At 60.0% G+C, this 15,354-nt stretch overlaps 2 protein-coding genes across 6 annotated transcripts; one reads left to right on the forward strand and one right to left on the reverse strand.

The window, feature by feature from the left end:
- Nucleotides 1-44: 44 nt before the first annotated feature.
- SMIM29 (small integral membrane protein 29) lies at nt 45-1,425 on the forward strand. The gene is made up of 4 exons (XM_010724337.4): nt 45-180; nt 713-738; nt 815-920; nt 1,070-1,425. The coding sequence occupies exons 1-4, from the start codon at nt 70-72 to the stop codon at nt 1,109-1,111; spliced, it is 285 nt and encodes a 94-aa protein (XP_010722639.1). The 5' UTR covers nt 45-69; the 3' UTR covers nt 1,112-1,425.
- An 83-nt stretch (nt 1,426-1,508) lies between these two features.
- HMGA1 (high mobility group AT-hook 1) lies at nt 1,509-8,064 on the reverse strand. 5 transcript variants are annotated; one of them, XM_085210589.1, is made up of 6 exons: nt 7,999-8,064; nt 7,661-7,700; nt 3,943-4,056; nt 3,187-3,267; nt 2,771-2,821; nt 1,509-2,380 (listed from the first exon to the last, which is right to left on the reverse strand). In XM_085210589.1, the coding sequence occupies exons 3-6, from the start codon at nt 4,042-4,044 to the stop codon at nt 2,324-2,326; spliced, it is 291 nt and encodes a 96-aa protein (XP_085066715.1). In that variant the 5' UTR covers nt 4,045-4,056; nt 7,661-7,700; nt 7,999-8,064; the 3' UTR covers nt 1,509-2,323. The 5 variants fall into 5 exon arrangements, with proteins under 5 accessions (XP_085066715.1, XP_085066713.1, XP_085066716.1 ...); XM_085210587.1 differs by lacking the exon at nt 7,999-8,064 and adding an exon at nt 7,159-7,335 and having other exon boundaries at nt 7,661-7,678; XM_085210590.1 differs by lacking the exon at nt 7,999-8,064 and having other exon boundaries at nt 7,661-7,702.
- Nucleotides 8,065-15,354: the final 7,290 nt, after the last annotated feature.

The following is a 15,354-nucleotide window of genomic DNA, read 5'->3' on the forward strand; positions in this document are numbered from 1 at the left end:
GGGGCCGCCTCGTCCCCACGTGCCACCCGTCCCCATGTTGGGAGCAGCCGTCACCGCACCGCCGCAGCCATGAGCAACGCGACGGCTCCCAGCGCTCCCGGCGCTGCGGGCGATTCGTTGGTGGGCTCCGTGCTCGGCCCCTTCGTGCTGCTCACACTGCTGGGCGCCGTCCTGGCTGCGGTGAGTGCGGGCAGACCCCAAACCCAACCCCAGCTCCGTCCCCGCCCTCGTCTCCTTTCCCAACCTCATCCCTTTCCCCATACTCTGTCTCATCCTCAACCCCATTCCTGGCTCCATCCCCAAGTTTAAGTCCGTCCCCATCCCCAACCTCATCTCCATACCCAATCCCAACCAACCCTGTCCCCACCCCCATCTGTAACCCCAGCCCTGTCCCAGTTCTCAACACTAACGCTGTCCTCAATCTCATCTCCATCGATCTCAACTCTTCCCATCCTCAGTGCCAATCTGTTCCCATTCCTAATCTCATCTCCAACCTCAGCACTGTCCCTGTCCCCATCCCCAACCTTGTCCCCATCCTCAACCCTCTCCCAATCCTCAACCACAATCCTGTCCCCATCCACACCCCCAACCCTAACCTTATCCCCACTCTTATCTCCATTCTCAACCCCAACTCTATCCCCAACTCCAACCCACTCCCCAATCCCCTCCCATCCCCAGATCCCACTCACACCCCATCCCGCTCTCCATACAGGTGATGTACGTCCAGAAGAAGCGGAGGTGAGTGACTGGGGACCCTCACCCCATAAACCCCCCGTTCTGCACTCCATCCTGCTCAGCCCCATCCCCACACCAGGTCGGAGCGCCTGCGGCACCGCCTGCTGCCCATGTACAGCTACGACCCTGCTGAGGAGCTGCAGGAGTCGGAACATGAGCTGCTGGTGGAGGCAGAGGAGCACCAGGTGAGAGGGCACATTTTAGGGCTGGGAGCTGTGTTCTGAGGTTGGGGGCTGTGTTTTGGGACCATGACCTGCATTTTGGGGTTGGGGGCTGTATTCTGGGGCCACCAGCTGCATTGTGGTGGCTCAAGGCTCTCCATCCCTCCCTGCAGATGGGTCCCAGCTGGGGCTCCCGCGGGGGCTGGAGGGCTTGAGGCTGCCCTGGAGCAGGACTGGAGCCCACAGCTCCCCCAGCAGTGGCAGCACAGCACCGGGAGCAGCACCAGCGACCCCATGAGCACGGATGGTAATGGGGCATCTGCCACCTTCCTGCACATTTTTCTGCTGCTTTTTGTTGAAACCACCCTAAAAACCCTATAAATGCACTGAGGATGGGGTGGGGAATGCACTGGGGCTGTGAGACAGGTGCAGCCCCACGGGCTCCTATCAGCCCTATACGGTGTTTGTGGGGTCAGGACACCCCAAGTTCGTTTAGTGGGGGCAAATAAACGTTTCTCTGTAATAACAATAGCAGTGGTGACGGGCAGACCCCACACGGGGCTCAATCCCAGACCCCATAGGAGGCTCAATCCCAGAGCAGAGCATCAAATGTTTTATTCCATAAAACGTTTTATTCAAGTAACTGCAAATAGGAAACCAGACGGTTGTTAACAGTGGAACAAAAAAATAAACAGTAATAAATCCCCCCTTATTTCCCCACACTGGCAGCACCCTGAACCCGACACCGAACCCCCCCCCGGCCCCACTGCAGCCGTGGGGGTGGCACAGGGGGGACCCCCAGTGTCCCCATGCCCCCACCCAGGAGCGGCAGTGACTGAACCTTTAAAGTAACAGTAGAAAAAAAAAAAAAAAGAACAAACAGCTGAACTGGGGAGAATCCCCTCCCCACTACGACCCCCAGCAATGCAACCCCCCCAAAAAAGAGAAAAAATGATGACCCCAAGCAAATGATGCCCGGCCACCCCACACCGGCACAGCAGTGCTCCGTGAGCCAAGAGTGGAACTTAAATATCCAGAGGTAGTTGTGAATGAGAGGACAACCAAAAAGGATTAAAAAAACCAAAACACAATAATATATATATATATATAAAAATAATAAAATAAAAATTAACCAAAACCGATGGGGAAAGGGGTCACCCCGAACCGGGCACTGCAGGGATGCAGCGAGGGGGAGTGGGGCTGCCCCACTGTGCTGGGGGGAGCGGGGTGGGGGTCCCCCCCCATAGGGCTGTGGGGCTGAGCCCTGTGTTCCAGTGCTGCTGTTGTTGGGGGGCGAGGAAGGAGCGGGGCAGGAGGAGGAGGAGGAGGAGGAGGAGGAAGCCGGGTGCTGCCGGGGGGGGGTTGTGCCCCGTCCATCTCCCTCAGTCCTGGGGGGTGACGATGAGGTAGCGGCGGTTCGGGAGGGGTCACTGCTCCTCCTCAGATGACTCCTGGGAAATGTTCACCTCCTCCTCGTCCTGCTGCTGCAAAGCAAAGGAGAAACGTGGCGGGGGGGGGGAGAAACCGAGTGGGGAAACTGAGGCACAAGTCACGGTGCGGGGTCTGCCCCTTGATGCGGCTCTACAAGGAGCCCCGTGGAGCTGCTCCTGCCTCAGTCCTGCGGTGTGCAGCATGGCACAGCCCTCGTGGGCACAGCACTGGGGGGGCTGTAGGGGGGCACACGGCGCTGACTCAGCGCTGAGTGTGAGCATGACTCAGCACTGGCCCACGCTTCCTCCCGCCCCATTCATAAAAGTGTTCTGCCAGCGCTGCATCCCCACTGGGATGGGGTCACTGCCACCATGGGGTGGGGGACACAGTGACAAAAAGCCCCACGGCTGGGAGGGCAGGGGAGAAGGGAAAAGGGCACTCACCGGTTTTTTGGGTCGGCCTCGAGGTTTCATCCCTGGTGCAACTGAGGATTTCTGAGTGTTCGGGGGAGGGGAAAAAACAAAAAACTGAGGTTAGGATGGTGCACCGCACCCCACCCCCCCCCTTTCACCACCACCACCTCTGGACCTCCCTCCCATCCCTCTGCTGCCAAATCTCATCACCCCAATGGCCTCCCCCAGGTGACAGCCCCGGCCCGTGACTCACACAGCAGTGCAGGATGTGAGCTGCGTGTTTTGAAGGCAGGTTGCAGGGTTGTGCATGCAGACACCCCACAGCCCAGCCCTTCCTCCCCCCCCTCCTTGAGATGCAGCTGCCATGGCCGGGGGGGGGGGTTGTAAGAATGGGGGTCAGCCCAGAAATGCCACTAATTGAGCTCTAATTGCACCCAGCCACCTACCCTGCCTTTGGAGCTGGCCTTGTTCTTGCTGCCCTTCGGCCGTCCGCGGGGTCTCTTGGGGGTGGGCGCTTCGCTGGGATCCTGTGGAAGGGGGGGAAAGAGTTGAGGAGGGGGGGGCACTGCATGTGGGGTCGGTGCCCCCGGGATGCAGCAGCACTGGGAGCACTGCAATGGGCTCAGTGCTGCTTTGGGGCAGAGCACTGCCGTCCTTCAGTGACCCCCCCCCTCCCCTCCTCTCAGTGTTAATCTCCCAGCTTAGCTCCCGCTCCTTTCTCAATCCTCTGTTCAACTCCCCCCCCCCCACCCCACCCCCATTTGCCAATTTCATCCCATTGGGAAACCCCAAACCTGGTGAGCAAAGAGCTGGGAATTGGCAAACATTGCCTTTATGGGGGGAGGGGCGGGGCTGTGCACAAAGCGTTGTGGTTGTCACGGCCCTCCCACAAAGCCCCCCCTCCACCCCCCACCCGCCAGCATCTGATCCCTCTGAGCAGCTTGTGCTAATAGGGCTTTAATTAGCCGGGCTGCAGAGGCAGCTCCAGGGGAGGAGCTGCGGGAGAACCCAGAGCCTTACGTGGGGCTGGGGTGTGGGGGGGGCTTTGGGGTGCAGGGCTTTGGGGCAGTTTGGGGGTGCTGCATCACCACGCTCCAGATTGGGGCTGCACCCTCAGCATCCCCCCCCAACTCCATTCCCGTGTGCCAACGTGCCCCCCTCCCCAGCAGCCATCCTCATGGTGACCCCCCCCACCCCCATACCTCTGGTTTCTTCCTGGGCCGCCCCCGGCCCCTCTTCTCTGCCGCATCTTTCTCCCCTTTGGAGGCCAGCGGCGGGCTGGGCTTGGCGCCGGCGTCGCTCATCCTTCCCTGCGGCTGCGGTGAGGAGGAGCGGGGAGAAAAAAGGGGAGGAAGGTCGGTCAGCTCTCGGCCCCACGGCGGGAGGGAGAGGAGGAGAGAGGGAAGGAGGGAGGGGGGAGGGCGGTGGGGGCCGCGGAAGTGACTCAACGGGGGCGGCGGGGGACGAGCGGAGCATCCCTGGGGTCAGCGCGGCCGCGGCGGGGAGGGGAAGGGGAACCCCTGCTGTGGGGTGGGAGGGAGGTGATGGAGAGGGATGGGGGGATGGGGGGAAGGGGATGGTGAGTGGAGAGGTGATGGTGAGGGATGAAGTGCTGTGTTTTGGAGCTGCGCTGTGCCCCATAGCGATACGCAGCGGCTGAACGCGCAGCTCCAAGCCCTGCTGAGGGCTCTGCCAATTCCCTGCGTGTGCCGGTAGGATGGGAATTGGGAGAGCCCCCCAACAATGTTGCTTTGTAACCCCCCAGCCCACGCGGTGCAGCCGCACGGTGCCACCGTCCCCAGCACAGCAGCCGATGCCCCTTCATCCCACCCAGCACCTCCCTACTGCACACAGACCCCATAGGGCACTGGGGGGAGGGAGGCACAGCAGCCCCTCGGCCCCCATCAGCCCTCATGCAGGGGATGAAGCCTCGAAGCAGTGGGGCTGGAGCACGGAGGGCTCCTGGTGTTGCTGTCCTGGGGGTCCCACAGCCTTTTGGGGAGCCCGACCCACAGCTGAGCATCGGTTCCCCTTCCACCCACGTGGGCTGAGCAGCTCCAGATTTCATCTGGAGTCCTTCAGATCCCACACACAGCACCAGAGATGGCAAACTGGAAGAGCAGGAGGAGCTGCACGGCCCTGGGGGGGGCTGTGGGGGTCCTGGGCTGCATCCTGCTTCAGTGCAGGAAGGGAAGGGCCGTGCATCCTTGCTGCTCCCAGCTGGGATGGGTGCTGCATCCCATAACCCAGCCCTGCTCCTGGGTTTGGGGACACCAGGAATCATCCCAGACTGTCCCATCGCTGCCTGGCTTTCCTCGCTCATGGGGAAATCCCACAGAGAAGCGAGTTTCTCCACCTCCTCCATCCCAATCACATTCGTGGGGGCGGAGGAAAAACCTGTAGGGAAAACCTGCTCATCCGGAGCCACCGCACAGCACAGCACAACCAGCTCCCAGCCCCACAGCCACGACCATACAGAGACAGGCACAACCCTGGACCCATTCCCAATGGAGGAGCTGAAGTTTCCTGGCAGCAATGACACCAAACTCCTCCTACAGCAGCATCCCCACCTCCTGGGGTCCCAAATGCACCCCCAGCACAGCACAGGGGTTTCTCCCTGGAGCACGGGGGGGGGGTCCTTCTCCCATACACTCCCTTCCATAAGGGCTAGGCACACTGGAGCTAAAAGCACGTGGTTTCCATGGGACAGCACTGCTGCTTCTGTCCCAGGGAGGGGGGCTGCTGGGCCCTATGGGGGGACACCACGGGGCACAACACATGGTGCTCTCACACTGAGCTTCTCAAACCCACACATCAGCTCTGGAAGTGACTCACGAGTGCAAAACACCCCCCCCCCCCTTCCCCCCTGCCTTGGTTTGCTGGAGGCAGAAACCACGCGGTCACATCAACGCCCTGAAAACACAACTCAGCAGCATCCCAGGGCCCTCGGTTCTGAGAAAACAAACCATCAACTCCATGCTTTAGGTTAAGGAAAGGGAAATACCGGCGGGTGAGCAGCATTTCTCTCCTGCTTTAAGGCAGGACCAGGAAACCAAGAACCAAGGAGAGGAAACGTATCCTGCTGGCTGTGCTGTACCCCCCACCCCATGCAGCTGGGGGGGGTTGCAGCCACGACAGCCCTGCAGCGAAGTGCCAACACCCCCACATCCCACCCCAGCCACGCACTGCCTGCTCCAGGGCATCGCCCTTTTGCCGCGAGGGTCCCGAAGCTCTGCTCTGCTCTTTGCAGATGGGGATACGGAGGTGCAGTGGGGGGGTGGGGTTGTGTGACGGGGCTGCAGGGCCGGTGCTGCACGTGGGCGATGCTCCCCAGCACCCACAGGACGGCAGTGGGTGTTTGCAGCTCAGCCCCCCCCCTCCGTGCATGGCAGCCAGAGGGGAGGGAGCAGCCGGGTTGCCATGGAAGGAAGGAAGCAGCTGAGAAAGAAACCTTTCTGCAGAGGGAGGGGGACGGGGGGGGATGCAGCGGCGCTGGGGGGCGGCGGGGATGCATCCTGCGGATCGATGGGGCTGAGGGATGCATGGAGAACCCCCTCCATCCCTATGGGAGCGCTCTGCTCTCCTCTCCAGCCCCATCGCAGTGCTGCAAGCGGGCAGCAATGCCTGCAAGGCCTTCCTCCACCCCCCCCCCCCAGCCCCATTCATCCATCCTCCATCCCCGCTCAACCAAACCCGGGGTGGGGGGCGGTGCCGTCCATCCATCCCATCATTGCACGCCCAGGAAACGGAGCCCGACGGCAGCAGGGGGGGAGGGGGGCGAACCGAACCGCACAACCCGGGTGGGGGGGAATAGTGGAGAAGTTGCAGAGCGCGTTCGGCGGGGAAAGGACGCTCATTAGGACCCCCCCCTCCTTACACACAGACCCCGGGGTTGCTTTGAAACCCCCCCGCCCCGAGCCATTAAGGGCAGCCCACCCCCATTCCTTCCTGGGCATGCATCATAAAAGGAAGTGATAAAAGAAAGGAGGGAGGGAAAGAGGTGGGGGGGGGGGGGGGGGGGGGGAAGAGAAAGAAAGCAGGCAGGAAGGGCAGCATCGGGGCTTTGTGCAGCGGGGGATAATAAAGCCCCATTTCTCAGCAGCACCCCGCGGGGAAGGGCTGGGGGTTGGGGGGCAGAAGCCGAACCGAGGCCCTACATCTTTGCACCGAGCTGCACAGCTGCGCCCCATACACGGACACACGGACACATACGGACACACAGCCGAGCCCCGTGGGGGGGGGAGCAGCCGCACCGATCCGGGGCTGCACGCAGCGCCACGCGGACCCCCCCGGCCCCCCCGATGCGAAGCCTTACAAACGGATCGCCCTCCCCCCTAAAATCCCCCCAGCCCCCATCAGCCCCCTTCCAGTCGCATCGCCCTGCGGCTCCCGGTAAGAACAGCAGCAGCAATACGCACCACCCACCGCCTCACGGTGCTCACATCCACCGTTTGGTCTCCGTACACGTTCAGCAGCCGTCGATGAATGTCGACGGGTTCAATTTTTTCCGCATGCAGGAATTCAATCACACACCACTGCTTCATACGCACTTCGATGTCGGACGCCATTTTGTCGGAGTGCCCCTCTGCTGCCATCTGTCGCGCGGTGACAACGCGGAACGGGGCATTGGCGGGAAGGTTCAACCTCCACCGCCATCCCATCAACATCCGCCTCTGACGTCGGGTTTGGGGGGGGGGGGGAGGAGGGAGGGTTTTTTTTTTTTTTTTTCTCTTGGGGGGGGGGGGGTGGTCGACGCGAGAAAAATAGGAGGCATTACTTTCGGAGCAACCCACCCTCCATACACAGCGCGCCCCACGTGTAGCGCAGGATGGAGTAAAGGGGGGCAGCCCACGACCCCCACGTCCATCCCCATTGCCCCCCCCTTACATCCATCCCACCCCCCCCACGAGCAGCACTCACCGTCAGCGCGATCCCGGAGATGGGCGCTTGGAGGGAGCGACTGTTGTTATGATTATTAATTATGATTATTAACTATTACTATTAGAGTTAATTTTCCTCGTCGGGAGCCCCCCTCCCCCACATACACGCGTGGGCAAATTGGAAAGGGGAAGGAGGAGAGGTACTTAAGTTTTGCAGGTCCCCTCTTATTCAGATAATTAAGGGGGGGGAAACCAAAGTGCTCCAACGGGAAGGAAAAGGGGTCAGAAGCATTAAGGAAATAAAGTAAGAAAGGGGAGAAATGGGGGGAGGGAAAAAAAATGGGGGGGAGAGGAAGGAAGGTGCGCTCTCAGCCTTACTGGAGGGGGTCCAGCTGTTAAAAATAACCCAAACGCGCTGGAAATTAAATAAGGGCACCGGGGTGAACGGAGACCGGGGGGAGGAGCTGTGGGGCGGGGAGCGATAGGGCCGGGGCTGTGGGGCCGGAGCCGTGAGTGGGGCGGGGCTGCTGGAGGACCCCCCCAGTAGGGTCGGTATGAGGTGGATGGAGGAGCCCCGCGGTTCCTTGGGGGGGGGGAGGTGTCCCCATTTGGGGCTGCTCTGATCCCTTTGGGGATTTGGGAACGTGAAGAAGTGAGAAATGAGGTTTTTCTCTCCATCTCAGAGCATGGGGAAGATCCTCCCCCCCCAATAAAAACCCCAACACCCCCAATGAGCCCAACCAAGAAGGGAAAGGGCCTTTGTTTGCCCTCCGGGCTTTGTTCCCTACTGCCCAGCCCCACGTGGAGCCGCCTAGAGTGAGTTTTCATTCATTTAAACCTCTTTTTCCCCTCCCACCCTCCCAGGGCAGCTTTATCCCCCAGCACTGCACAGTGATGTCCTGCAGCCCCATTCCAGGGACAAATTCCTGAAGTTACACTTTGGTGCCAGCACTGATGTTGAACTTCCCAAATTGGCACGTGGTGCAGATGGGTGTCCATTTGGGGAGGGGGGACTCAGTGCCCCTTTATCCCACATCGCCCCATCCTGGTGCTGAGCTGTTTGGGATTTGGGTGCCCGATTCCCACTCGTTTCCCTGGGAAAGGGGAAACCGGATCCTCCAGGGTTGCTCAGGAAAACAAATCCCAGCCCACGCCGTTGGGTAACTGGAAGGCGACAGAACCAGTTCACCCAGGGTGTGTTCATCACCCTGCCAGCCCTCTTAATTAATCCTCCTGGTCCCGGGTCTTGCCACACTGGTGACCCCATTGCATGGAAATTTGTGGGTCCAAGGGTAGCTGGTGCTGTGGAAAAACCCACTGTCATCACCCCCAAGCTGATGTGCCAGCATTTATGGCCATCTGCAGGCAGTTATCAGCTCCTGGGAGGGGAAGGGCCGAGCGTTGGGGTGAAGCCATGGGTGTGCTGGGGGGTGTGCAGCAGTGGGTGGGTTGTGTGGGCTGCCACCACGTTCCTGTGTGCCATGAATGGATGGCACCCGTGGGGACACATCCCCACCTGGCACCCATAGGGACACATCCCCACCTGGCACCCATAGGGATGCAACCCCACCTGGCACCCATAGGGATGCAACCCCACCTGGCGCTGCTGTTTGGCTGCAGCAGCCTCGGGTCTGGCTGGGTGCTGCTCTGGTTCCCAGTGTGTGTCTGTCCTGCTGTCCCCATCCCCTGGGATGCTGAGAATTCTGATCGAGGAGGGCAGCAGGGAGGCTGCTTTGGTCTGTGGCTCAGCCACCCACAGGACCCCATGGTCCCATCCTGGGGGCTTTGGCACCCTGCTAGCTGCTCCGCATCCCTTGATGCTCCTTTGGGCCCCTGCCAGGGGCTGTGGGCCATGCTGGGGCCGCTCCATGGCTTGGTGCAGCCTCACAGTGCACAATGGCCTTTTGTCCGGGAACATCCCGCCATCCCAGCTTCCCAGTAACATGAAACCTCCTCGGGGCTGCAGAGCACAAAGCCCCGTGCCGCTGTCCCCGTCCCTTCCCATCTCCCCCCCTGTGCTTTGGCACACACGCACTGAGCGTGCCAGGGCTCAGCTGCCTGGCAAGCAGCGGCCACGTGAGCCACAATCCCACCTCACATGGCTCCTGCCACGAAGGGATGGCACAAACCAGCAGCCCTATGCCACCCTATGCCCATGGGGGCATCCTCAGAAGGATGCTTCCAATCCCTGACCCTGTGGTTCCATGTCTCCTGCAGACCAGGAGCTCCTCAGCACTGCTCCCCAGCCTCACCCAGGTGCAGAAAATACTTCTGTCCCCCCCCCGTTGTACACACATACGTACACACACACACACACACAGCCCCCTGCAGACCCCCAGGGCTGGGGACCAACAGTGATTTGTAAAAAGGGTCGAGAGGAAACGCTGTAAATCGTTAACAGGGAACGCAGAGGAGGAGAATGTGAAGGGTCGTTACTGGAGGACTCACTGCCTGGCCCTGTCTGCCTGCCTTATCTTTCTTTTTAATTGAGGTGTTTGATTGCAAGTGGCACATTGAAAGCTAACAGGGACACAGAGGAGCCTGGGGTCAGGGGCAACATTGGAGGTGCTGCATGGGGTGGGGGCACGTGGGGTCCCTTGAACTGCCCCCCAGGACACCCATCTTTGTGGGCATTGCCAGGGGGTTGGGGATGGCAGACCCTATAGGGCAGGGGTGTGTGTGGAGCAGCCCATGGTCACAGAATGGCCCGGGTTGGAAGGGACCTCGAGGATCACGAAGCTCCAACCCCCTGCCACATGCACGGCCACCAACCTCCCCACTTAATACCAGCCCAGGCTGCCCAGGGCCCCATCCAACCTGGCCTTGAACACCTCCAGGGATGGACGGGGCATCCACAGCCTCTCTGGGCAGCTGTTCCAGCACCTCACCACTCTCTCTGTAAAGAACTTCCCCCCGACATCCAACCTCAATCTTCCCTGCCTCAACTTCCAACCATTTCCCCTTGTCCTGCTGTTATCTCCCCTTTCCAAGAGCTGACTCCCCTCCTGTCTGTAGGCTCCCTTTAGGTACTGAAGGCTGCACTGAGGTCACCCCACAGCCTTCTTTTCTCCAGGCTGAACAAGCCCAGCTCCCTCAGTCTGTCTTCGCAGTGGAGGTGCTGCAGCCCCCTGCTCATCTTTGTGGCTCCTCTGGACCCTCTCCAACAGCTCCCTGTCTTTCTTGTACTGGGGGCTCCTGGCCTGGACACAACACTGCAGGTGGGGCCTCACAAGAACAGAGCAGAGGGGGACGATCACCTCCCTGTCCCTGCTGGCCACCCCTCTGCTGATGGAGCCCAGGATCCCATTTGCTTTCCGAGCTGTAATCACACACTGCTGGCTCATGTTCAGCTTTTCCTCCATCAGGACCCCCAGGTCTTTCTCTGCAGGGCTGCTCTCAAGTGCTGCTCCTTCAGTCTGTACAAATGCCTGGGATTCCTCTGGTCACCTCTGTGTCCCCAGGAAGGCACATCTCCAGCGCTGTCCCCACCACATGGTTGGGCTGCTGTGACAAAGGGACACTCCGTGCATCCCACTCCTTGTCGGGGTTCCCAGCAAACACCCTTCCCGGCCAAACTGTTCCACGCTTTTCCTTTTACTTTCAGCTCTGGTTGAAAAAGAGACCGAGGGGATTTTCTGCTTGACTCAGGTGCTGTTCACACCTGACTCATGGGGGGAGCACAAAGATGGGGGTGCAGGAAGAGAAGGAGGTGGTGGGGCTGGGGGTGATGGGGCTGGGGGCAGAGCCAAGCTGGCAAGGCGAGGGGTCAGTGGTCAGAGCTGTTCCACTCTCCGATGCTGCACCTCGTGTCCCGGCCGGACTTAATTAACGGGTTTGGAGGGAGGTGGGTGACAGTGGGTTCGGGACCGGAGTCGACGGTTCCCTGCTGCCATCTAACGGGGACAGCCGTGCCGGCAGCCGCTCTGGGGGCTGCGGGAGGGGCTTCTCCGGGACCCCGTTAAGCCGGGGGGGGGGAGGGGGAAGCTGTAGGGAAGGGTGCTTGCTGCTCTGAGTATTGGGACACCCGAGGGCCGTATCCTTTCCCCAGCTTTGTGCTGTGGGCTGATGGGAGCAGTGGGTCAGCCCAACTGGGAGCTGTGCAGGTGCTGCCTTTAAAAGCAGGGTGGGCAGGAGGTGGCTCTGCCCTACAGGGCTCTGCAGCCGTCCCTTCCTCACAGCCCATCCGAGGGGGGAGTCCCAGTGTTCCTGGGGTGAGGGGGAAGTGCGGTGATACCGGATCGGCTGGGACCCCTGCGGTGGGGCTTCCCTTGGCTTTGTGCTCTGTCCTGTTGGCCCCAGTTCATCCCCCAGGCAGAGGGAGACGGCTGTGGTGCAGTGCATGGGGCCGAGCCATATAGGCTGTTTGATCACCATCTACACCCCCAGAGGAGTATGGGGGCAGCGTCTGTCCCCAGCGGGTGACACCCAGCCACGTGGTGGGACCCAGCCCTGTGGTGTGGCTCAGCCATCCCGTGGAGATGTGACACTGTGCCCAGTCAGGGGATTAAGGGACGGCTGTCGGCGGTATCGCCGCCCGCTCCCAGCTCCGGTTACGTGGGGTTGGGATGTGGCGCCTGGCGGTGCTGGAGCCGGGGGCGGGGGGGGGGGGGGTCAGCTTTCAAAGAGCACAGAAATGTGAGCAGGGGAGGTGGGGGATGTGGAGGGAAGGAGTGCGCAGTGAGATCTGAGAGGTTGGAAGCTGCGGTGGGGCTGAGCATCGCAGCCCTCTGTGCCCCTGACCCCAGCAGGGGAAGAGGCCCTGAGGGATTTGGGGGGGGTCCCATGCTGTGCAGCCACCTCTATTGCTTTGTTGCGGGGTGGGAAACGCGCTCTCCTCCCCCCATCCATCACCCGAACGCTCGGTGGGGGTGTGCAGGGCTGGCAGCTGCCTTCCCCTACCAGCTCAAGGTGAGGAGGGGTTGATTAATTGCTCTCTTAGCAACTGCTAATCAGCGTGGGGGGGGCGGGGGGCGGAGCTGAGCGAGGTGCGAGAGTTTCCCCCATTCGGGGCACAGCATCACGACGGTGCGAGCTGGGGGCGAGTGGGGAGGAGCCCAAAACATCGCAGCCCTGTGTGGAGTTTAAAGGAAAGCACAAACGCAGCCGGGCACCTGGAAGGCCCAGATTTGGGTAGAATGCGTGGGTTGGGAGCGGGGGATTCCCGGAGGATGCGGGGAGATCTCAGGGTAGGAACGCAGGAGGAGACGGTTTGTGTCACCGCTGCGTGTGGGCGACGCCGTGCGGGATCTACGCGTCCATCGTCAGACGGAACGGGTGGCAGAGCCGCAAAAACGCCTTCAGAGCGTTTCTCCGTGCAGCCCGGCTGCAGTGAGGGCGGCTGCCGCATGAAGGCACTGGAGGTTTTTGCTGGAAGATTTGCTGGGGATGTGGGATGAGGGAATGTGGGGATGCTGGGATGTGAGATGCGGGATGTGGGGATGGAAGGTGCAGGATGTGAGAGTTGGGATGCAGGGTGAGGGGATATGGGATGCAGAATGTGAGATACCCCATCTCATGTGGGATGTATCTGGGTGATTGCTGATACAGGGAGTGCAGCTGTGGCTCTGGCATGCAGGAGGTGGGGTGTGAGTGTGTGTGGGGGGCCTGGAAGGGACCCCCTGGGTGGGTGGGAGCAATGCGCTGCCCTGGGCTGGGTGCTGACAGCAGATCCCTCACCATGGGAGCTGACAGCAGTCCCACAGCAGCCACCTGAAACCACCTCACTCCTGGCCAATGCTGACCCTGGCTGTGCAGATTGCTGTGAAGATTCCTTTTTCAGCACTCAGCACCGTGCTGAGCCCCCTCTTCTCCCGACCCCCCAGGCATAGCATCACCCCACCCTGTCCTTGGGCTGGGGGCTTTTGGGGACCCTGCAATGACCAACGCATGGGAAAACCTGTCACTAGGATGCTGTGAGCTGTGCTGTCCTGGCCCAGCTGACTAACGAAATTGAGGGCAGGCTGATGAAGGCATATTTTTATTATTATTAATTGGTTTACAGCGTGAGAAAGCGTGAAATCTGGGCCATGCTTTATTACAGCTCCTATCACACTGGACAAGATGGGAATAATTAACTGCATGGTGCTGCTGCTGGAGCGTGTGCTGAATGCACCCCATGCCACCAAGGTGGGGGCTCTGCTCTGCTCCGGGCCCCCTGATGAGGTGGTGTGTCCCTTCCCCCCGCCAAGTGCTGCTGGAGCTGCTCCTCCTATGGCCCCAACCTCACTGGGACAGCCCTGGGACACTTTGGGGTGGGAGATGCTGCCCCAAAGGCAGAGCCATTTCTTTCTTTTTCTTTTTAATTAGTAACAATGTGATCATTTCTTTAAAGATTGATCAAAAGCATGTTTAAGTATTAATGCTGCCCAGCAGATGGGTTATTTGGTTGCAGCCATGTGACGCCCAGCAGGGATTGGGGTTGGGCTTTGTGCCATTGGGGCCGTGCTCACCCATCCCAGTTGCCACTGGAGCTGCACTGTCCCCTCTGGGTCCCACCAGGGCAGTGTGGTGACATTGGAATTGGGGCTCTGAAGTGCTTTGGCAGCGTTCTAACACCCGGAGAATGAGGATTTCTGCTTTGCAGTAGAGTTTAGGTATGATGCTGCTTCTTGCTGCAGTTTTCCTGCATGGGAGGGGATGCACCAACACCCCCAGCACAGCCCCTCATTGCTGCAGTTGGTTGATGAACAACATAATTACTCCTGCAAAAGCAAATCCCTGCCGGCCTTGGCTTCTTGGTTGGGCTCCAAGGAAGGCAGCTTTTCCTTGCGAAGTACGAGGCCATGAATATTTGATGCCTGAGGAGGGTGTTTCTTTCAGGAGGATGTTGCATGAATTATAGACAGCCTGGGAGGGGCACAGGGCTGTTGTTTTTGTGGGGCCGTTTTGGGGCTACCCTGACACCTCTGGGGTCCCACAGAGCCAGACTCCCCCTCCTCATGTTGTGCTGCTGGATGGGAAAGTTGAGGGAATCAGCTTTGCTCCATCAGCAGCGTTTGTGTTAATTAACTCATAAAGATTTTCCTCTCGTTGCCCTGCTGATGCAGAGGCACTGTGTGCTGTCTGGCCGTTGCCGTTAATTTTATCACCAAATGTGCTCTCTCTGTTTTCTCCTTCAGTTTTCTGTTCTTTAAAGAGAGTTTGCAGCCCATGAGCACCGCAGGTGGCAAAAACCCTCCCACATCCAAATGGAAGCCTCTCTTTGGGGCTGCACAGTCTCATGCTGGTGGCACAACAAACCCCATTTCTCTAGAAGAGCTGCTCCTTCCCTTTCTTCCCAATGGCTTTTTAAGGAGGATGGGAGCAACCAGAGCGAGAACTGGGTTTGCTTTCCCCCCTTGTTCTTGGCACTTGGTCTTGTTCAGCCACCATTAGGGAGAGAGATGCATCGGTTTGCTTTGTCTCAGCATCTGCCCGTGTGCCCGGGGATGTGTGGGATGCTTTGGCTGGAGCACCTCAACCTGCCTCATGCTGGTAAAACAACTCTGTGCCTTTTGTGATGCTGAGTGCTCACGTTGCATGACTTTGCTCTTCATTTCAAGGGACCCCCAGCGACTCAGGCAGCATCTCTCCCATAAACCATCACTCCATCTGGGCTGGAGTTGATTCCCCATATGCACGGAACGGCTGGAGCCCATTGCCAGCAGCTGCCCCTCGTGCTCTCCATGAAGTCATGTTCGCAAATCCCACCTCCCCTCCTTGCAGCCATACCCGAGCAGCATCCTTAGGCGGATG

The sequence above is a fragment of the Meleagris gallopavo genome, chromosome 28, assembly GCF_905368555.1.
Source record: "Meleagris gallopavo chromosome 28, MGAL_WU_HG_1.1, whole genome shotgun sequence".
NCBI lineage: Eukaryota > Metazoa > Chordata > Aves > Galliformes > Phasianidae > Meleagris > Meleagris gallopavo.